Source organism: Amphiura filiformis, chromosome 17, assembly GCF_039555335.1.
Source record: "Amphiura filiformis chromosome 17, Afil_fr2py, whole genome shotgun sequence".
Classification (NCBI taxonomy): domain Eukaryota; kingdom Metazoa; phylum Echinodermata; class Ophiuroidea; order Amphilepidida; family Amphiuridae; genus Amphiura; species Amphiura filiformis.
In genome coordinates, this window is record NC_092644.1 from 25,215,426 (window position 1) to 25,239,200 (window position 23,775).

At 36.4% G+C, this 23,775-nt stretch overlaps 1 protein-coding gene across 1 annotated transcript in view; it reads right to left on the minus strand.

The window, feature by feature from the left end:
• Positions 1-3,286: 3,286 nt before the first annotated feature.
• The window catches only part of LOC140137097 (centriolin-like), a 29,015-nt gene continuing 8,526 nt past the window's right edge, over positions 3,287-23,775 (minus strand). The window contains exons 4-14 of the mRNA XM_072158755.1: positions 23,412-23,565; positions 20,081-20,295; positions 17,252-17,428; positions 16,881-17,015; positions 10,999-11,265; positions 10,202-10,294; positions 8,917-9,018; positions 7,287-7,412; positions 6,486-6,605; positions 5,420-5,573; positions 3,287-3,879 (exon numbers count right to left, since the gene is read on the minus strand). Of these exons, the coding sequence (XP_072014856.1) occupies positions 3,287-3,879; positions 5,420-5,573; positions 6,486-6,605; positions 7,287-7,412; positions 8,917-9,018; positions 10,202-10,294; positions 10,999-11,265; positions 16,881-17,015; positions 17,252-17,428; positions 20,081-20,295; positions 23,412-23,565 (2,136 nt within the window). The remainder of the gene's footprint in view (positions 3,880-5,419; positions 5,574-6,485; positions 6,606-7,286; positions 7,413-8,916; positions 9,019-10,201; positions 10,295-10,998; positions 11,266-16,880; positions 17,016-17,251; positions 17,429-20,080; positions 20,296-23,411; positions 23,566-23,775) is intronic.

Consider the following 23,775-nt stretch of genomic DNA (forward strand, 5'->3'; position numbering starts at 1 on the left):
CGAATACTGGATATTTGGGCGGATTTACCCAAATTTAGAACGCAAAACACCCAATTGGGCGGAAAAGCACTTGACTTTGAAACTTCCGGTACCTACTGGGAAGTTACTGACCAATCAATAAATGGTCACAAAACCCATTGTAATTTCAATTTGGAGCTTCGAAGACTCAAAACCTTTATAAATCGGCTAAATTGAAAGGAAAATACATCAAATTAGTGCCGCGGCCTGAGACTGGCAAAAGTAGCCCAATTTTAGACAAGTAGCGGCATGCTTTTTTGAGTAGCGGCAACTGATCGCCAAATAGCCCAATTGTGCGCCTAAGGCGCGGCGTTGGCATCACTGCCTTTGTCTTCTATCCTTTTCTCAACATGAGCCGAGGTCATTTACCATGGTTGGGTCAAAAACATAATATTTGACTCAATCTGATGCAACCAGGCTAAAGATGGAATAAGAAGTTGAAAAGCAGGCAAAAATAGGGGCAAAAACCAATCAAATATGTAAGAAAATAATAGGCAATGTAAAAGCCCATATACTCACAACCAAGTATGCTAAGGATTTAATGCTGTGTGCTAGCCATTGGCCTCAATATAAAAGGTCTGAAGTTTTGACATATTTCCTAAACATATCAAGATTTATCTTAAGAACCACTGAACCAATACTAGGCTTGTTTGTACTCATTTTAATACATTTTTCATGCTGATTCCAAACATGGTCATGAACATTAGAAATTCTATAAAATTTAATTTAAAAAAAAGAATTGTCGTCTGCAGTCGAAACCCGCATGGTGAGGAGAGAGTATAGGTTGTCATCAATAGTATGGACAGTACCTTTAATTTCTCTGCTATGATGATTTATGCTATGATCATGTTATGATGGTAACTCAATTTTCAAACTTGCTTTCTTTGGTATAGGTAGATCAGATCTTGTTACATTTAATTAGGTCTGCTGAAAAATGACACTTGACAACTTGATTTATGTGATTATAGTTTACGGCTTTAAGGCAAGTGGGATGCCAGCAGCCACATATTTCCAGTTTTAGCCATTTATCTAAAAACAAAACTGCAGTGTACTTCTTAAAATTAATGCATTGAGCTTAGTGTAAATGAGTTTAGGAAGCCAATAATTGCATTTATATTTCCATATGTCTTGCTGTTCTGAGTTTTAAGGCCAAAATAATTATATCCATTTGTGGTGTCAGCTTATTTGTCTCAATATTTGAGTGCAAACACCACTAGGTCATGCCCCAACAGACCCACCTTAAACAACTTTTTAGTGATTTCCTAGCAAGATCACCCCAAATTTCATTAAATTTTCTAATATGGGCATGTGCTATAATAAATAAGTTATTTAAGTAGCAATGTAATGCAGAAAAGAACTGATATTTGACATAAATTTTGAATCAAGAGTAAATCTAACAAATACAATAATACAAACTCTGACATTATACATAAAACTTAGCTTTGTTCTTTCATTCTTGAACAAATGAGACTGTCAAATTTGGAAACAATGCTCAAATATGAAAAAATGTGAAAGGATTCATTTGAACATATTAGGTCATTAGCAACATTAGACCTACCAATTGCATTATGTACCCACCACTGATCTTTTAATTGGTAGAATTCAGTCTAAACTACTATTAACATCGATATAATTGTTGCTATTTATTATTAAGATATTAAGGTATATATTTCAGCCAAAAAAACAAAAACAAAATTCTTACTTAGCTGCTTAATTAGCACTTAATTTCTTAACGAAGCGCTCATATGGGCCTGTAATGCGTAACAACCGAGCTCATGCCGCCTCACCTATTTTCTAAGAGAATTTGAAGATAATTCCCAACAAATAGGGTATCACAGAAAAGCTAAGACTCTAAGCAATGTCGCTAAGGCAAAGATTAAGTTGTGTAAGGATCGATTTTTTGTGAATGAAGTTTTGATGTTGAGTAATGTTATGTAATGGTTTCCTTATGAAAGTGAGTGAAAGTTTGTTAAACTCACACCTGGATGTGAAAAGTGTAAAAAAATCAGCCCAAACGCTATCATATGAAATGAACAAATGATTAAGTTCAAAATAAACATCTATAGGATGACAAAAAATGCACCAGGAGTTCAGAGTGAGATGATTTCCATGATCAGTCCACTATTCAAGATTGACTTCAACAGTGATTACAAGCTAAGTTTCTGCTTAAATTGCCCCCTGTAGTAACAGTAATTTTGCACTGTTGTTCTTAACACTTTTACATACTAATGAACATGTGATTGGCAGTTAAGTACTGAAAAAACAAAGTGGATAGCTCTTTCCAATAATTTTTGAGACCATTTTTTACCAGATCAGTCCATTTTCCAAGATGCATATTCAGAGATATTTAACAATGGACCAATAGAAAAAGCATGTAATGCCCTTTGATTTCTATAGTTAACATGGTTAACATGTATAGTATTATAGGCCTACATTATATATCATCAGATTTATTATGTTAAATGTTGTCATTATGAATTTTTTTAATGACATTTAAGTTTCAATATCAATTCTAGGGTTTCATGTTACAAAAACAGAGATTTCTTCATATAGATATAGATGGAAAAGCTGAAATTGCAGTGTGTATCTTAGTGTATCTGCACACAAGGTAACGCTTGCACAATCACAATAGGCATATACAAAAGAATTTGGCCAGTTCTTTTGTGCTTACCTACACACAGCAGTGTGTGCTATTTCTTAATTGTTACTTCTGGATGTTACACATTTGGTAGGTCTGATTTTGCTTATGACCATTAGGAGTTTAAGCAGGGAACTTCTATTATTATCGGGAATTGCCTGTCACACATGATCGCACACAAGGTCGTAGGCAATTGGTCGGACCTCATCTGCCCAGAACATATTGACCCAGGTCAGCATACCGCCATATCCTTCCCGACATGCTTAGTAGCCAAGTCCGTAGAAGAGTGGATCCACACACTATGTACACAAATATACATTTGGCCACATTTTATCATACGATTAATACTGAATTTATTAAACATGGTAACAAATATTCTCTAGCAAATCGGTTATAGATGGAACTGGTAGGCATATTATAAATTCGGGATATTAAATATCTTCCTGACCAGCCAGATCTGCGCATGGTCAAAGACGAGTATCAGCCTGACGCAAACTGGCTTAGTCTCCACATCAGCCAGTTTGATTCCGCCCCTCCACAGGGAGCGTAACCTGTGTAGGAGACTCGGTCGGACCTGGTCGGACCTCATCTCTCCCCATCGATTGTGACCTATAATCCCCGACATTGCTCTTATGAACTCACATCCACCTGGTTTAAGTTTAGTTTAAAAACCCTGAGGTTTTCCTGTGAATCATTCAGCATATCATCCAGTTGCAGGATCTCCCCCTTTTGTTCTTCCAGTACGTCATATAAAGCATATAAAGTGTCATATGAAGCCTTACCCTGCGGTCTTCCTGTTACTCTATTCAGCATGTCATGTAGTCGCAGGATGTCCCCTTTTTGTTCTTCCAATGTGTCATATAAAGCATATAAAGTGTCATATGAAGCCTTACCCTGCGGTCTTCCTGTTACTCTATTCAGCATGTCATGTAGTCGCAGGATCTCCCCTTTTTGTTCTTCCAATGTGTCATATAAAGCATATAAAGTGTCATATGAAGCCTTACCCTGCGGTCTTCCTGTTACTCTATTCAGCATGTCATGTAGTCGCAGGATCTCCCCCTTTTGATCTCCCAATATGTCATATAAAGCATATAAAGTGTCATATAAAGCCTTACCCTGAGGTCTGCCTGTTACTCTATTCAGCATGTCATGTAGTCTCAGGATCTCTCCCTTTTGATCTTCCAGTGTGTCATATAAAGCACCAATTTCTTCTTGTTGTTCAGCTGTTTGAAAAATACATAGGTAAAAATGTATCACCTTAATAATAATTTTACAGCATAAATATTACACTGATTACACATTGATTTAAGGAAACTGTATGCTATGCAGAGATGTCATTTCCAGTGGCGCAGCGTGGGTCATCCGATTGGGGGGCACGACCATGATTGAGGGGGCACCGGGTCTGATTGGGGGGGGGGGCCCCAACCGGTTTTTTCCAATTGTCCTATGGGATTTTCTAAATTTTGCAATCGATTGGGGGGGAACATGCCCTCACCCCCATGACGCTACGCCACTGGTCATTTCTTTGTAATAAAAGTCTGTAAACAAAGGGGCCCTGTTTCACAAAGCCTTACAATAAAATAAAATTGCAATAATGGGTATTCCATTTAAAATCCATACTACCCCTGTGGAAGATTTTGGAAATATATGCCACAGAGGGAGTATGAATTTCAAATGGAATGAGCACATTAGACAGCTCCATTTGAATTTCATACACCCTCTGAGAAAGATTCAATCTGAATCTTCTACAGAGGGAGAGTTGAGTTTCAAATAGAGCTGCATGCTTGAATGCTAATTCCATTTGAAATTCATATTCCCCCGATGGAAGATATTTCCAAAATCTTCCACAGGGGGAGTGTGGATTTTAAATGGCATAACCAAACGTGCATGTGTTTGTAACTCTCCAGTTATTAATGATTTTCATAAAACTGAACTTGGAAGTTTCTTCTTTAGTCTGACATCTCTAAAAATTTAATGTGAACAAAAGCCTCCACTCCTCAAGAGCTAGCAGTAGTAGCATCCCTATTTTAACCAGTCTAACCTCATAAGTGACCAAATCTGGTTACTGTAAACGTGGTTATTTTCGTGAGGCTTTTATTTTCACCGCGAATCATCATCTAACTGCAAATTTAACATCATGCGAATAGGTTTATTTAGTGTGTAGGTCTATGAAAGAAAGCTCAAAATCGCGAAACATAAACACACACGAAAGTGTTCAAAATTAACAAAACGTGAATTTAACTCCACACGAAAATAGCCACTTCTACAGTAATTAAATAGTGTGTAATTCTGCATGGAATGTCAAAAGCTTTAAAATTGGACCAACAAGAGATTACTTAAATACAGGGTAATAACACTGAAAAGATGGTATTTGAGTATAAAACAGTACTTTAAATGGATCCTTCCAAAGGAATAAAGGTGTTGTGTCATTGAAAAACACATTTTCCTTTGAAGATCATCCTGCTGGATAACAGATGTTTGGGTAAAGGAAGTTGGACTGTATAATAAATGAACAAATGGATTGGGTTATTCCAGTTGAGATTCATACACACCTACAGAAGACATGACATTAATCTCCCACACAGGGGGTGTAGATTTCAAATGGAGTCACCCATTCAGGCAACCTCACTTGAAATTCACACTCCCTGTGTGGAAGATTAAGGTCTTATCCTACATAGGCAGTGTATGTAATTTAACTGGAACAGCCCATTTACAGCAAGTACACAATAAATACAGCATACCTCATCTTGTCAACTTTCTTACCTACTGTGTGTGATGCCCTTCCACTCTGCTCAATCTCATCACGTAATGCATTGTCCTTTTCAGCTAGTGCCCTCTCTAGTCCATCAATCTCGTCCTGTGCTCTAGCTAGTTCCTCTGCTGCCCTCTGGGCTTGAGCACTTGCAAGAGCTTCAGCCTGCATGGACAAGAAATGACTAAGTTTGAATGCTATATGGATATTGTGCAAAATGATTCGATAAAATATTCTTCATGTCACTAAAAAAACAAGTTATTATAAATGCTATTATTGATAACAGACTGTCCTGGCAGTTCTTGAGATTAATTGACATGATTACTATTGCCATAATTTTCATATTAGATCTACCATATTCATTCCATTAACCGCCCATGTCCCTATAAGCGCCCACCCAGTTGACAACAAGCAAACAGTGATAATATTAACTGCCCATGCAAATCTGGATCAAGGTCTGAAATGTATATGGCATGTACACTGATGATGATGGGTGAATATTTGGGGCCATTTTTTAAGTATACAATTATGCAAACAATGTAAAATGTAAGCACCCACCAAACATGACTTTGTTACGGTACATGAAATATCCAGAATCCCTAACCAAATCTTACTTCTACTAGACAGTGCAAGACTGGAACGGTCTCCCTGTTGATATTTGTAAGCAGCCTGGTGTACAGATGCTGCCTTTATTATATCAATATTTTCATAAATAATTTTATTATATATTTTGGGTACATATTACTTTTCTGAATCGCCATCAGATTTTTAATACCAAATTCACTGTATTTAGTGGTTCTACTTGAGTGATTATACTTTTTACGGCGTAATTGCTAATGGCTAATTGCACATGGCATCACCACATCGGCACCTCATTCGCCAATCGAGCTGCATAGGGACGTTTGACCTAGTTCTTTTTACGCAATAATCAGAAAGAGCAGTCGGACACCGCTGAAGGACCTTGCCAAATACTATAGCCATTACAAAGGTATCTCTTTGCTTAAATTACAATATTTACACCAATAAGAAAACAACACACAACACAGCTTTTGAAGCCTTTGCATCTTTCAACCTTACCTCAGCTAGAGCAGCTTGTCGTTGTCGCTCAGCTTCCCTCCTTCGTCTGGCACCTTCCCTCTCTTCTGCCCTGGCAAGTTCCTCTTTCAATTCTTGCATCTGAGCTTCGGCAGCAGCCAACTAAAACAAACATACACAACAAAAATTTGAAGTGGATGTTTCGTGTTTTTTCACATGTTTTTTTTTACCTTACATAGAACAGTATGGGTACACCACCATGGTGATAGGGTTACCAGTTTTTGTTCATACCATCAAAATAAAACTGTTATATTTCTTCTACAGGGAGGATTTATTTCTTGCATTTAGACCCTAGCTACGATGGGTTATTTGCAGGGAGGAGATAAGATTGAGTGACCGCTTGTAGCCCACTTCAACTTGCCTAATGATGAAGCTCCCATGGCCAAGTGGTTAGCCCCCTGAGCAGTACCTGCCAATCTAACATTGCGTCTGATTGGTCAACTCCGTGATATCTTCACTTTAATCACCAATCAGAATGGAGCTTTGCAAATAATTCACCTCAATTTTTTAGTGTGGTGAAATTATTCTAACAATGTTGCTGATTGGTCCAATTGATAATGAAATGAAACTTCTTTTTGACCAATAGGCAGGTAGATCTCATGGGGTAAAGGTACAAGTCTCATAAACCTGTGTTTGATTCCCAGACGGGATCAGTTTATTACTCGCAATGGCGAACCTGGTGCAAAATTATGTTTATTATAGTTAATTCGCGTCAATCAAGCCAACATTTTTCCATGAAAATGAAACATGTTGTTAAAATTAACATATTCAAGCATTCCTTACTTCTTGTGCAGCTAGTTCATCATTATCTCTCATTTGTCTATCAGCATCTCTCAAAGATTTCTCCAGATGTTTGACTCTTTCTTCATGTGGGTCATGTAGTATTAGCGGCTCTTCCTGTTGCCTCCTCTGAAAAGGAGAAGAACAAGCTGAATGAGCTATTACAAATCCACACTACCCCTGTGGAAGATTTAGCTAAAGTCTTGCACAGAGGGAGTGTGAGTTTTGACTCAAATAGACAATTGGGGAACTTCCATTTGAAATCCTCACTCCAGACGTGGAAGCCTAGGTAAAGTCATAATACAGGGGGAGTATGAGTTTCAAAATGATTAACCCTGACCAATTACATTTGAAAAACACACTCCCCCTGTGGAAGATATTTCCAAAATCTTCCACAGGGGTAGTGTGGATTTTAAATGAAATAGCCCAATATCAGAAGCTATGATATGTTTAACATAAAGGTAAACATATGTTTAAGGATACGATACATGATTTTCCGACAAGTGACTCATTTCGGAATGCGATCATGAATTTTGAAGAAAAAAAAAGATTCCACAGGCTTCGTTGGGACTCGAACCAGCGATTCTAATCTTCCTTCAATTACGCGTCTAGCGCTTTACCGCTCCGCCACCGTAGCAGTTGAGCGGACGAGTGTAATGATAAATGATAAATCTCATAATGCCATCTTTAGCCTTTTGTTTACTAAAAAAAGATGTGTTTTGTAAAGATAGATTAGCCGTTTTATGCATAAATAGCACGAACGTTTGGGAAAGGTTTCAAACAAAAAATACAGACACTGATGTGATGATGAAATTGAGTAAGTCGGGAATTATCTGCGTAATGTTTTGTTTTGGTTTTAGGAATTTGACCTTAAAATTTACGACTTCATGACATTATCATTCGAAATCAACAAAAGATATTTCAACACTATATGTCCCCATTCTTTCTCTAGAATGTTTTGTACATGTATGTGAAATAGCTGCAACAATGGTTTGCTGCATAATGGTAAAAATAGCCTTGACCTAAAAAAGGCGAGAGGTACCATATTTACAGATTCAGGCTAAATTTAAAATTGATATAAAACGCGTTTGTTTTTTTGATCGATTACAAAAATTAATTTTTGTCGATAAAGAAATTATATCTGGCGTGAATTATACTACAGTTTTTATTCCTAGGGCTCTTTGACTTCTTCAAATAATTTTTTTAATGATAGAGTGAATCCCCTGGCCCTCTATAATTATGCACAAAAGATCAAGTCCCCTTAAAGGAATATTTCATGATCCTAGCATCCTCTTTTTTTCAGCAGATATTCACACTAAAAGCTTATTCCTAAAATTTCAGTTGAATCCGGTTTTGGATTTGCGAGTTATGCATGGTTATATGTGTATTATATGTGCATTACACTGCTCCATAGGCCACTGTTGTAATTTTGTTCTGGACTTTCATTGACTAAAGGATTATGATTTAGCTATGTAAAATGTTTCACTGGCAAAACAGGACAAAAAGAAACAATATTCCAAAAATAATTAGTGCTGTATTTTTCTGGAATAGGGAGTAAGTAGCAGATGGTCCAAAATCTATGATAACAAGACATAAACAAATAATTAAAATAAAACAGACAAATAAATTTTACCTGTGGATTTCTCTGCTCACGTCTGAGTTGTTCTTGTAGTCTCCTCAATTCATCACGCATAGCTTCCATCTCTTCCTCATCATCCATATCATCACCATCTTCCTGTAATTACAAGACCACAATATAAACACATGGGTGGGTATTGAGTTGTGTAATGAGACTAGTTACCATGCTTATCACCTGCCTGGTAACCATGATATGCATGATGATGAATGGGCAATTCCAGTTGACATCCATACACCTCCTGTGGAAGATGTGACCTTAATCTCAGACACAGGGGTGACGCTTTTCAATTGGAGTCACCCATTTAGATAACCCCATTTGAAATTCACACTCCCTGTGTGGAAGATTAAGGTCATGTCTTCCATAGGGGCGTATGATTTCAACTGGAACAGCTAAAGTGACTGACTCACTGCACCTGCGGATCTCAGAATCATTTCTGTATTTTTATCATCTCAGTTAAAATGTGATAGTGGGAACTTGCGTATATTTGAATTTTACACAAAAATTATTTTGAGTCACTTTAATACATTACATTTGGCATCACCAAACTTTTGCACGTACCAGATCAAATTATGCAATATGTGCTTTCAGCTTATAACAACGGCTAAATCAAGCAGATAACACTCTTGGTGACCCCTCCTAAATCTATGTAGATTCTGTGAGATTTTGATCTAACATCATGCTCATGGAACAGTAAGATATCAAATTGCCTTATAGTTGTGTCACTCATTATTATTATTATGTCAGGCTTATATTTTTAAATGTATTAATTTCAGTATTAGTGGATAATAACCATCTGCTGTGTTGGCATACATGTTATAGTGGTCTATGTGTTACTCCCTTTAAAATAAAAAATACATAGCTAATTTTGTTTGATTAAAAAAATATTATCCTGTTTTGCTGAATGATACATCGCGAAATCTTAATTCTAACTGGCAATAAAAGTCAAATTTTAATAGTTTTGCAATCTGAGGGAAAGTGGGCCAAAATATAAACAATTTCTAACAATTAGCACAAGCACAAGGGTAAATATTCAAAATGTTGAGAAAAAGTTATGAGTTTGCTCATAAATTTAGTTTTTTATGTTAATTTTTACAATTCGTCAGAAAAGATATTAGAAAATGTGTTTTCAAAAAATTAATTGAAATAAAAAAATAAAAAATAAAAATAATTGAACTTTTATTGTAATAATGAATAGCTGCCCTATATGAGGTTAAGTATCTACTTATGATCCAGGAGCATAGTTGTAGGTCACAATCTCACAGATGCAATCTCAGTATACCTTTGCTTGTTCAGCAGCATGTGCAGCATCCTGTTCATACTGCTGTTGGATATCTGCCAATTGGTCCCTCAGCGCTTGAATCTCAGCTTCAGCCTAGTTCAAATTAATAACAAAATACATTGATAAAGCAATAATATGAGATAGAAGACATATTTAGATTGAAAACACATTAACAATGAAATGATCTGAGATAGAAGAAGATTCATATTCTGATTGAAAATACACAAAAAATGCAATGATTGTACATGAAGAAATTTATACTCAGATTAAAAATATGCATACATTCAGATAATGCAATAATACAAGGTCTTAGGAGAAGATATTTTTTTTCCATTTTGAAATATATAGACAATGTAGTAACAATTAAGGGAGAAAAGAAATGCATATATTCAGCTGCACAAGATTATGGCTTTTATATAAGTCAAAAATCATCTGCTGGATTTCATGATCATCTTTGTTCCTGTTGAATTTATAAAGAATGTGCAATAAAATATTAAATAAAGTTATTATTTATTGGCCTTGTTCATCAATCTTTTAATAGCTGTGTAGTGAACAATAATTTCATCTGTATCTAGAAAAATATGAGATTTAGGACTCTCACAGGGGCCATAGCATAAAGCACTAAGAACAGGGAAAACTTTTCATTCATAAGTATCTCAATTTTCTATCAACTTTTACAGATTGTTTTGATTCACAATAAAAAATACTTTTTATATTTCACTCAAATTTAACTTCTTCACATCTGCATAAAAAACTATACTAAAAATTAAAAGTGTTTCACAGTATGCAATTCTCACCTCATCTTTTTGCCGTTGTGCCTCCTCTTTCTCCCTCTCACCCTGTTTTAACCTCTCCCCTATTTGTCCCTCTAAATCAGCAAGAGATTGGCCTACAACATCCCCACCATCCAATGGTCGAGTCCTCTTCCTTGCTCCTCTATCAATGTTCCTACCAGTCTGTTGAATGCGACCTGCTACATCTTCTGGGTTGAGACTGGTATTGAGAAGATCACCCATTTCTGCATCTTGATTTTGTAACCTTGCGGCCAGCATTTCATTTTCAGCCTAATAATAAAGATAATTGTTTTGAAAAATTTAGGCCTGTAATCAAGCTGTCACCATTTCATTTTCAGCCCAAAAATATTAAAATAACAATATTTGCCAAAGAAATTGTGAAGTTTTGGCTTGATCTAACTTTAGTGACGTTTTAGTATGGTCTGAAATTCAATGTTTTTTTGTTAATTAATCATTAAGAATACTAGAGTTTGGAAATAAATCTAATACTGGAACTTACCTTTTGCAACTTTACTTTGTTGCATCTGGAACCACCAGACTTCATCAGGCAACTGACCCACTGGACTGATCCAGCGGATCAATTGCCTGATGAAGTCACTCATTCATTAAGAATCCAACAGGTCAGTTGCCTGATGAAGTCATTCATTCATTAAGAATCCAACAGGTCAGTTGCCTGATGAAGTCACTCATTCATTAAGAATCCAACAGGTCGGTTGCCTGATGAAGTCATTCATTCATTAAGAATCCAACAGGTCAGTTGCCTGATGAAGTCACTCATTCATTAAGAATCCAACAGGTCAGTTGCCTGATGAAGTCACTCATTCATTAAGAATCCAACAGGTCAGTTGCCTGATGAAGTCATTCATTCATTAAGAATCCAACAGGTCAGTTGCCTGATGAAGTCATTCATTCATTAAGAATCCAACAGGTCGGTTGCCTGATCAAGTCACTCATTCATTAAGAATCCAACAGGTCAGTTGCCTGATGAAGTCGCTCATTCGTTAAGAATCCAACAGGTCAGTTGCCTGATGAAGTCATTCATTCATTAAGAATCCAACAGGTCGGTTGCCTGATGAAGTCACTCATTCATTAAGAATCCAACAGGTCAGTTGCCTGATGAAGTCGCTCATTCGTTAAGAATCCAACAGGTCAGTTGCCTGATGAAGTCACTCATTCATTAAGAATCCAACAGGTCGGTTGCCTGATGAAGTCACTCATTCATTAAGAATCTAACAGGTCGGTTGCCTGATGAAGTCACTCATTCATTAAGAATCCAACAGGTCAGTTGCCTGATGAAGTCACTCATTCATTAAGAATCCAACAGGTCAGTTGCCTGATGAAGTCATTCATTCATTAAGAATCCAACAGGTCAGTTGCCTGATGAAGTCACTCATTCATTAAGAATCCAACAGGTCAGTTGCCTGATGAAGTCACTCATTCATTAAGAATCCAACAGGTCGGTTGCCTGATGAAGTCACTCATTCATTAAGAATCCAACAGGTCGGTTGCCTGATGAAGTCACTCATTCATTAAGAATCCAACAGGTCAGTTGCCTGATGAAGTCACTCATTCATTAAGAATCCAACAGGTCGGTTGCCTGATGAAGTCACTCATTCATTAAGAATCCAACAGGTCGGTTGCCTGATGAAGTCAATCATTCATTAAGAATCCAACAGGTCAGTTGCCTGATGAAGTCACTCATTCATTAAGAATCCAACAGGTCAGTTGCCTGATGAAGTCACTCATTCATTAAGAATCCAACAGGTCAGTTGCCTGATGAAGTCACTCATTCGTTAAGAATCCAACAGGTCAGTTGCCTGATGAAGTCACTCATTCATTAAGAATCCAACAGGTCGGTTGCCTGATGAAGTCACTCATTCATTAAGAATCCAACAGGTCGGTTGCCTGATGAAGTCACTCATTCATTAAGAATCCAACAGGTCTTTTGCCTGATGAAGTCACTCTTTCATTAAGAATCCAACAGGTCGGTTGCCTGATGAAGTCATTCATTCATTAAGAATCCAACAGGTCAGTTGCCTGATGAAGTCACTCATTCATTAAGAATCCAACAGGTCGGTTGCCTGATGAAGTCATTCATTCATTAAGAATCCAACAGGTCAGTTGCCTGATGAAGTCACTCATTCGTTAAGAATCCAACAGGTCGGTTGCCTGATGAAGTCACTCATTCATTAAGAATCCAACAGGTCAGTTGCCTGATGAAGTCACTCATTCATTAAGAATCCAACAGGTCTTTTGCCTGATGAAGTCATTCATTCATTAAGAATCCAACAGGTCAGTTGCCTGATGAAGTCACTCATTCATTAAGAATCCAACAGGTCGGTTGCCTGATGAAGTCACTCATTCATTAAGAATCCAACAGGTCTTTTGCCTGATGAAGTCATTCATTCATTAAGAATCCAACAGGTCGGTTGCCTGATGAAGTCACTCATTCATTAAGAATCCAACAGGTCGGTTGCCTGATGAAGTCACTCATTCATTAAGAATCCAACAGGTCAGTTGCCTGATGAAGTCACTCTTTCATTAAGAATAAGAATAATGTTTAAAGTTTGGGATTTTGTCATAACGTGTGGTCAAGACTGACACATGCTGACTGCAGGGAATGAACAAGGGTGCTACAATCATTAGGAGACTACTTTTAATAGACCTCTCACTTACACAAGATAATTTTCCAAAAAGCAAGTAAAAGATTACACATTCAAAGCCACCATCTCAATACTTTTACAATGCTCTGGCAATGGGCTATTTCAGTTGAAATCCATACACCCCCTATGGAGGACATGACCTTAATCTTCCACACAGGGAGTGTGAATTTCAACCTGAATGGGTGACTCCATTTTGAAATGTACACCCCCTGATTAGGAGAATAAGATCATGTCTTCCATAGGGGTGAATGATTTCATCTGGAATAGCCCAATCTTTGCACATGTGGAAAACAGAGATATTTTAATGAAGTCTGGGCAGCATTGATTTGGAAGCAACATAAACTATAGGATTACGAATTAACAGCTGATTGCTTGAAGGGTGTGAGTGATCGGTTATATTATTGAACTTACGATGGCATTGTATCACCCAAAATAAAATATCAACAATAACTGGAACACAGACATAATTACAGCACAGTCATTTTATACTTGTCAACATGCATGCCCTGTTTTGACCTGAAAAAGAAACGGGGAATGCGGGGGAGGGGGGTTGTACAATGTGATGCGAGTTGTTCAGCCAGTGAGGTGCAGAATATTCCAAAAGAGTGCAAAAGAATGCTGATCACATCTACATACCTCATACATGCTAGATTGGGTTAAGAAAGGGAAACGAAATCCTGAGTACATGCATAAACAATGGAAATATATAGACAAAATTATGAGTAAATGAATCAGAAACTGAGTAGTACCTACAACCTAAGAGACTCCAGCTATTTCTAATAAGGGAGTACTATGTTCGACCGAATTAGCACCGGGTCACTTTTGGGAGTGCTTATTAAAATGATGAAATGAAGTATATCTGATCATGAAGTCAATATGATCTTAACCCAATGCTGGAAGGTTTATGTGGTAATTTTCTTACTCACATTTAACAGAATTTAGTTGTACTGGTGGATTTGATAGAGTAGATCATACAATTTTGTTACAAAAGCTTCATTACTATTGTATCAGGAATAATGTGCTTAACTGGATTCAAAGTTTTCTTTCTGGTAGAAAACAGAGAGTTATCTTTGGCGGAGCTAAATCTGATTGGGCTTCAGTCACATCGGGTGTTCCTCAAGGTTCTGTTTTGGGGCCCATCTTGTTTCTGTTATTTGTAAATGACATTAATGACAACCTGTCCTCTCCCTTATTTCAATTTGCTGATGACCATACACTTGTGCGATCTATTAGAACTTTTGAGGATCAAGTTGCACTGCAGAAAGATATTGACACAATTCACAAGTGGACCATTGAGAATAAACTCCCCCTGAATGCTTCTAAGTGTGCTGTTGTTCATTTTTCGAGGTCTAGGGCTTGCAGTCTTTATACATACAAGTTAGGTGGTATTCCAATTAAGGTTGTTGATGAGTATAAACTGCTTGGTGTTGTTTTCAATTCTTCCCTATCATTCTCTTCACATGTTGATAAAATCTGTAAAAAGGTTTCTCGCCTAACTGGTTTTGTCATCAGAACTTCTCGCCATATGCACTTCAGTGCTCTTCTGCATCTATTTAAAGCATTGATACTCCCTCATCTTACTTACTGTGCTGTTATTTGGAATCCTTGTCAGACTGGCCTGCTTGATAGGTTAGATAAGAGTCAGAGAAAGATTTCTAAAGTTTTGATGTATAGGAAGAGGTGTCCTTCTGACCTTTCATATGAGTCTAGATTAGATGAATTTGGATTACTTAAAACATGCGACTTATTTGATTTGTTGAGGTTGATCTTCTGCTTTAAATTGGTTAATGGAATTGGTCCTTCTTCTTCTTTTTGCCAATTTTTCAAGCCTTCTAAGGTTAAGGAGTTTAGGTATCTCCACTGTAGTTCTCATACCAATGCCTTTTTTGTTTTTGTTTCCTTTCCACGTTTGTGGAATGAACTTCCCACTGATGTACGCTCTGCCCTCCCTTACCTTGTTTAAGGCCATGTGTAAAGAACATTTTATGATGTAATTATGTTTTTCATATGCATGTTTACTTCATTGCAATTGCTGTTTTGAAATCTTTGGCCAGTTATCATTTTGTTTAAATTTAGGCAATTTAGCTGTATAATTTGAGTTTCATGTAGGCCCACTCTAAGGCAATAACTTTGTTCACACATGTTGTATTTTTTGTACTGCCTATCTTGTGCACTGTTGATGCATCTTGTGTGCATATAAGTTATGTCATAGAGTGTTTCACTCATTTTTTCCCCCTACAAATGTTTCTGGTTTAATTAATGCGTATCTATTATCTAAATTTATTTTATTATTATTATTATTATTATTATTATTATATGTACTTTAATATATAATCAGGAAAGAAGAACACATTGTGCTTGGACTGTTTAGTCTATTTCTTCTTTCCTGGATTGTCATTTAAATTGCTTTTAATGTTTTTCATGTTTGTAATTTATGGCAATTGAAATAAATATTATTATTATTATTATGATTGAAAGGGGTCGATTCAACATTCATCACTTGAAAAAATAAATTCTGTAGGCGTGCTTATTATGGGAAGGGTGATAATTAGGTTTAATACGGTACTTGGTAAACTTATGATATTTAAAGATTGTGTGTGTTTTCCAAGTGAAACAACTTGGTACAACTGAGAATAATAGAAAAATGAATTACGATACAAAGGTAAAAGTAATTAAAATTTCAAAAATCCTAATTATTTCTTGTAATTTTGACCCATACCAATGACACACATTCATTCTGAAAGAGAGTTGCTGTTATAGCTGCAAATGTATATACAGTATTAATTAGGAGAAGGGTACTAATAAGGGTAATGGCACTTATAATTTTGGGTACATAATGGAAACACAGGGCAGAGTATGATGCATTTTTAAATTGTTCATTCTGTATAATTGTAAAGTGACCTGCTCTCACAAAATGAGCATAAAATTCTTTGAGATATTTCACATTTCAATTCCTTATATTATAAGCTTTAAAAGCATGTGTTGCTCCTTGATTTGGTCTTCACAAATCAAATCTTCCAAAGTACCCCAGCGACTTTGCACTCATGTTGTGGGTGTAGGTCACATATGATCTGATCTGACCAGCAATAGATATTATAACCTTTTATAATGCATATTTTCTTATAAATTTTATTGCTTTGTTTTACTTCAATGACACCTTCTGTACAGAGGTACGTGTAATAACTTTATGATGCAGAGACATGAAGAGATAAATAAAAATACCTGTAGAGCACCTAACTGCCCTGCTAGATGTTTGGCTTCATCCTCTTTGTCTCCCAGGGCTCTGGCTTTCTTTGCCGCGTCATTCAGCTTCCGTTTATCTGCTGTTAACTGTTTCTGTAAGGCATCTCTCTCAGCCTATTAATAAGATGAGAATAAAGAGAAGTGCACATTTACTGGCTTTTCTGTATAATTCTGCTCAGATTATCCAAAACATACAGTAAGAATAATTAATAGGGCTAAAAGGGATTAGCTTAAATTTGCTCAGAAATCTGAAAGCTCTATTTTAATTGGTTAATCAGATGCTTATATCATGCAATTATCCAATCATGGGTACTGTAAGAAAGGCAGTAGCGCCTATGGGGTTTACACACCTGTGCTTGTCTCTGTTGCTGCTTGAGGGCATCCTTCAACTTTTCAATCTCTTCCTCAGCTCCTTGAAGTTGTATGTCCTTATCAGCACCACCAATGCTAGCCTCGGCTTGAGCTCGACGTAGAGACTCATTCTCGTCTTCCAAATTTTTAAGCATTGCTTCTGTTTCATCTACCCTCTAAGAAAGACAAACCATTTTTAAATTAATTTTCATATTACTTAATAGCGGTTTGGACCCTAACATTTAATTTCGATAGGTGGTGCTGTGATGAATTTATGTCTACAATCAGAATAGCTACTTTCGACTATGACATCACATGAGTTCTACAATGATGCCAAAAGAGATTTTGTGATGTTTTTCACTACCCTTTCCCATGAGTAAGTGGCTTATCTCAAATAACCCCTACAGCTTTTTGGTTTTATTTCTTCTTTAACCTGGGACACTCAATCAGTTGAAAACACAATTAATCATCTGTTCTTCCTTGAACTTCTAAGTCCAAACTTTTGCCAGATTTCAGTTCTGGATTTTGAGTTCTGATAAGGATGGTAACCTAACATTCCGAGAGTAAACATTCTGCTCCCATACCAACACTTGTCCCAGGAGAATGCAAAATTTTGTAGTGTTTGAGTCAGACATTTTTATCCAGTTTTATTACAACTACATTATGAATATCCACTATACTCTGATCAAGCATAATATGTTAACTCAACTTTTTCTGACTTAAGGCCAATTGATATTGGTATTCCTCAGGGCTCTATTTTAGGTCCTTTACTGTTTATCATTTTTGTTAATTGTTTACCTAATGCTGTGTCTGAATGTAAAACTGTAATGTATGCAGATGATACCTCTTTAATGTGTAAAGCTAAAAATGAATCTGATCTTAAAATTCAAATGGAGTCATGTCTAAGTAAGGTAGCTGAATGGTTCAAAGTAAACAAACTCACTTTAAATGTTGAAAAGACTAAGTTTATGATCTTTGGTACAAACAAAATGCTTAAAAAGTTCAACAATATACATTTATTATATAACAACAATGACATTGAAAGAGTAGATGAGTTTAAATATCTAGGTGTAAAATTTGATAGCAAGCTGTCTTGGTCAGCTCATGTTGATAATGTTAGTAAAACAATTTCCAAAAGAACTGGAATAATAAAACGTATCAAGTATTTCCTTCCATACAAAACCACTGTAATGTTATCCAATGCTCTTGTTATTCCCCACTTTGATTATGGAAGCATGGTCTGGTCAAAATTTGGTGTAGAGTACCATAATAGGCTTCAGGTACTTCATAATAACTTAGCTAGAATAATTCTCTCAGCAGATATAAGGACACCAACTAATGATTTAATGAATACATTGCAGTGGGTTAAACTTGATCAAAGATGGCATAATACTCTATTAATGACTGTTTTCAAATGTTTAAAGAATGAATATCCATCATACTTATCTTCTCAATTTGATTTTGTTCATGATAACCATAATCATATAACTAGAAATCATACTTCTAATACATTGATTGTACCAAAATTTAAATCAAATTCTGGTCAACGCTTTTCACGTCAGGGCAGCCTATGCATGGAATTCTTTGCCACCGACAGTAAGAGCTCAGATGGAAAATATGACTTTAGGCCAATTTCAGTCAAAAATTAAAGAAATTTAGGCCTGTCTTTATCTACATTTTGTTCATTTGCTTGCTTGATTTTTGTATAAATATAATTATTGTATTTCTGTATTTTGAATCATGGTTTTTATAATTATCTTGTAGTTGATGATACCATTATACTTATTTGTAATACTAGTATATTGTAAATACATTGTTAATACTGTATGCTATTTTTGTAAATATTGTGTATCGTAATATATTTTGTTGCTATAACATGTATACAATGAGGGCCTGCTTGAAAAGCAGTGTTTGTCACTGAAGCAGTATTACCGTCAATAAAGAAAGAATAAATAATAATAAAATAATAATAATAATAATAATAGGCGGGACTCATAGCATTGTGGATTGATATAAAGTGGCATACACACAGCTGGCCGGGCAGCACCACCTACACAAACTGTGCTTTGTGTATTGCGTGAATGACGCACGCTTTTGTGAATTTATGCGAGCGTAGGTTTGGACTTTATTGACTCGCGCAGTAAAAAAAATTAAATAATTCTCGCCTATTACGAGCAAGTACAGAATAAGTATATAAGATGTTATATGAAAAATGGTGGATTTTTTCGACAGGAATAAGCAAACTATAATGAAATTTTATCAGTTTCACCGTCGAGCCATGATTGCACGAAAGAGGTAGGGTTGAGTGACCGCTTATAGGTTGAATTCCCAGTCTGCCTAATCATGAAGCTCCCGTGGCCAAGTGGTTAAGGTGCTGGTCTCGTAAACCAGAGGTCCTGGTTTCAATTCCCAGGCGGGTTCACCTTTCCTATTTTTCTCCTTTAATCATGGCTCGACGGCGAAACTGATAATATTTCATCATTATAAGATGTTACCAACTCTAGTAGGTTCTTCCCAAGTTCGGTAGCGGTGCCAATGCTTTTTCACTGTTGTGGCGCAAGTGTGCCCATAAACCGCCCTTGTATGCGCCCACGTCAACTTTACGTGCGCGATTCGATACTGCAGCCAGTGAAATACGCACCTACATAACTACTGAACTTAAGGTAAACCAAAGTTTAGTACCTTTTGTACAGCTTCTATTTCCTCTACAGGCATCTGTTGTTTCTCAGCTTCAGCTTCCTGTAATCTTTGCATCAGATTATCCCTCTCTTTCTTCAATGCATCCCCTCTCTCTGTTGCTGGGTTTGTTGTTCTTGCACCTTTCTTACCTTTTGTATGGCATCTATTTCCTCTACAGGAATCTGTTGTTTCTCTGCTTCAGCTTCCTGTAATCTTTGCATCAGATTATCTCTCTCTCTCTTCAAGGCATCTGCTTCTCTCTGTTGTTGTGCTTGTTGTTCTTGCACCTTCCTTAGATAGTCAGTCAATCCATCAATTACATCTTCCAGTTCCTGTTTCAAGGCATCATTCATCTCAACTTCTCCTGTAAATAAAATGTGTGTTATGTTATGATAATGTATGCAAAATTCCTACTAGTAATCTTTTTGAAATATGATTTCCTCATTCATATATGTGATGCAATCAAGCAAAATCAGTCGGAACTTGGGAATATTGATTTTGAGATATTGCCAAAGAAAGGAAATATTTAGTCCAGCCGAGCAACGGCTGGACTCTTGCATCCCAGTGGTTTCTGCTTCTTTCTTTCTTTCTGTCAACATTTGACATAATTGGCTCTAGCTCCCTAATTATTTGACCGATTCTAACCAAACTTGGGCAAAGGTTCCACTACCCCAGCCTTTACATTTGACATGACCCATTTGGGGTCAAATGTCACGATGAGTAATTTTGGCTAAAATGCGAATTTTACCAAAAATGCTTCTTCTTTTACAGATTACATGGTAGCGCAATGAAACTTGGTCATCGGCATCGACTATAGTTGGAGTCTATGGGGTAAACACAGATTTGGGGTCAAAGGTCATTAAGGGATTTTTTCTGCACATAACCAAATACTTTCAAAATGCTTCCTTTCCTACAGATTACATAGTACAGAGATGAGATTGACACATATGCACTGACATTAGCTGGTGTCTATAGGGTAAACACGGATTTTGAGTTCAAGGTCATGAAGGGGTAAAATAGGGTTGATTACTGAAAATCACCTTAAAGTTCACTTTTTCCTGCATATTAAGTGCTGTGATCATCAGAATAATGCCAAAATGACTATAGCATTGGGTGCATGTAGGGTTATAATCAGATTTGGCTTGAACATGGGGAGGGGTCTGTTTTGGGGTCAAAAGGGGTAAAATTGTGAAATTTGCCCAATTCAAATGAAAATTAGTATATGTAATCACGGTAGGATTCAAAATATGATGGAGGTCATTTCAAGGTCACCAGAGGTCAACCAAAGGTCAAAATGGGTCAAATTCCAAAATTCGTCCAATTTAAATCTAAATTAGAATATGTAGTATTGATATGATTTAAAACAAAATGGAGGTCATTTCAAGGCCATCAGAGGTCAACAAAGGTCAAATTATTTTATTAGGTAGATTGTTATCAAACGTAATGCCAACATTTTTTATGAAAAGGCAATTGTGTTCCAAATCTTTTCAAGGTCATAGAAGGTCACTTCAAGGTCACGGCTGGACTTCGCAGCCTTCTGAGGATGCAATATATCTAGTTCTTTTTGTTTCCTCTTGTTTTGGAGACTCTTTAATTGCCTTTGGAACTGGTTGTTAAATTTCAATGGGGTTTTCTGCAAAATGCAGCTATGTAAATGCCTTTTAATATCCTATAAGAAACTGAAAATTTGATATTTCCGAGTTCTGACTGATTTTGCTTGATCGCATCACATATGTTAAGGTTGGTTAAGGAATGGTTTCAGAATGTATTTTGCTCAATATATAGCAACTTAATCCGCACCATACCTTATAAACTCAAAAAAAAAAAAAAAAAAAAAGAATTGTACAATTAGCCATTTCTTCAAAACAGGTAAAATATATACGAGTGGATATTCATACGTAGTGGTAGATAAAATGAATTAAAGTTTTAACTTCAACACTACACTATTTTTCGCTCACATCGTAACATCCTATGACGTCATTCTGTCAATCATATGACGTCATCAGTGAGAGATATCCCGATTGTAGACAAGATATCAACACAGCATCACCATCTGCTGAAGACGCTAGTCGGACTAGTGAAAACGTTCCAGGTGAGCGAAAAATAGTGTCGTGTTGAAGTTAAAACTTTAATTCAAGGTAAAATATACAATGCAAATTGCAATTTACAATTTATACACACTATAAATAAACAAATATTTATTAACAAATTCTTAATTGTTGCAACAGTTTCACTAACATAAAATGAAAGTATAAATGAGTTCTTTATTTTATTTTATTTATTTATTTATAGCATTTGGCACAAATTAGTTAACCTATCCATTTCAAATTCTATTTGGCAGTTTTCATGAAAGTACAGATTTTGTAACCTTCTGGCCCTGGGTATGGTTTGTCAGGATAATTTGAATGCCTTCTCTTACTTCCTTTATAAATCTAACACCCTAAGGGTAGTTTGGGTGGGTAGATTGCACTCCACCAGCCACCCCACTTAGCTTAAAGAGAGGCGCGTCTGGTGTCGGATTTTATTTGTTGGATTCTCAGGGGTTACGATTAGTTAATATTATGTTACAATGTTGAAACTGCTAACATTGGCCTTTTTGGAAGTTTTTTGCATTTCATAACAATACATTCAGTTTCAATGTTCTGATTTTCTATTATATACCTTTCTCTATTGGACTATATTCCAGTTGAAATCCATTCACCCCTATTGAAGACATGACCTCAATCTTCCATACAGGGAGTATGAATTTCAAATGGGGTTACCTGAATGGGTGGCACCATTTGAAATCTACACCAACTGTGTGGGATATTAAGGTCATGCCTTACATAGGGGTGTGTGGATTTCAAATATAATAGCCCATTTGATCAACTTGTTTATCCATTAGTAAAAAGTGTGAAATACTTTTAGTCAGGTGAGAGATCCGCTGACTGATTATACCGTATTTTCTGTAATAAACGCTCCCCCCTCTAATAAGCCCTCTAATGACTCAAACATCCATCAATTTTATTGCCTAATTTCACTAATTTCGTCCGATTCTTGCTTGATGATGCATTTACGGGTGTAATTTTGTTGTGTTTACCATTAAAATGTCATTTTCCACGTTATTCTGTGAGCACCGCCATCAGAAGTAGTATTAGTATAATTGTAAATCCCTCCTTTCTACAAGAGCACCATCGGGAAATTGACCCCAAAATTCACTTCTAATAAATGCCCCCCCCCCCTTTTTGGAAAAATGCAAGGCATTTATTACAGACAATATGGTAGGTTAATAAATATGTATCACTTGTTGGAGGTGTGTATCTAATGCACAAGCTCAGAAGGAAGGGTGCATTAAAAATGCACGCCCCCTGTGTTGATGACTAAGGTCATGTTTTCCATAGAGGGTGGAATAGCCCAATCAAGATGTTCAAGCAGAACAATTAAAGACAGAAAAGACACAAAGGCCTAATGTATAAATGTAACATTTTATCAAATGCATACCATCTGCAAGTTGACGTTGTAATTTCTTGACTTTCTTCATCTCTTGTTCCAGCAGATCCAGTGAGTCAGCCAGGTCCTTCTGGAGGTCAGTGTAATCTTTGTCTGCTTCATCAACCTGTTCTTCCTTCTCAGCTACCGCAGCTTGAGCTTGTGCCTGAATGGGACAAAGAGCAGCATTAAAAATAAAACATGGGATTGTTTTCTAATTGCGGAGTATAAATGCTACTTTTATGCTCTTATCATACTAAAGCAGTCATAACAAGTGTAGCTTCCTACATCCCTCACATGATCCGAAAAGAGATTGCCGATACATGGTAGCTTTGTAAAATCAATTGCTACGAATACTATCAAGAGCATGCTCAAA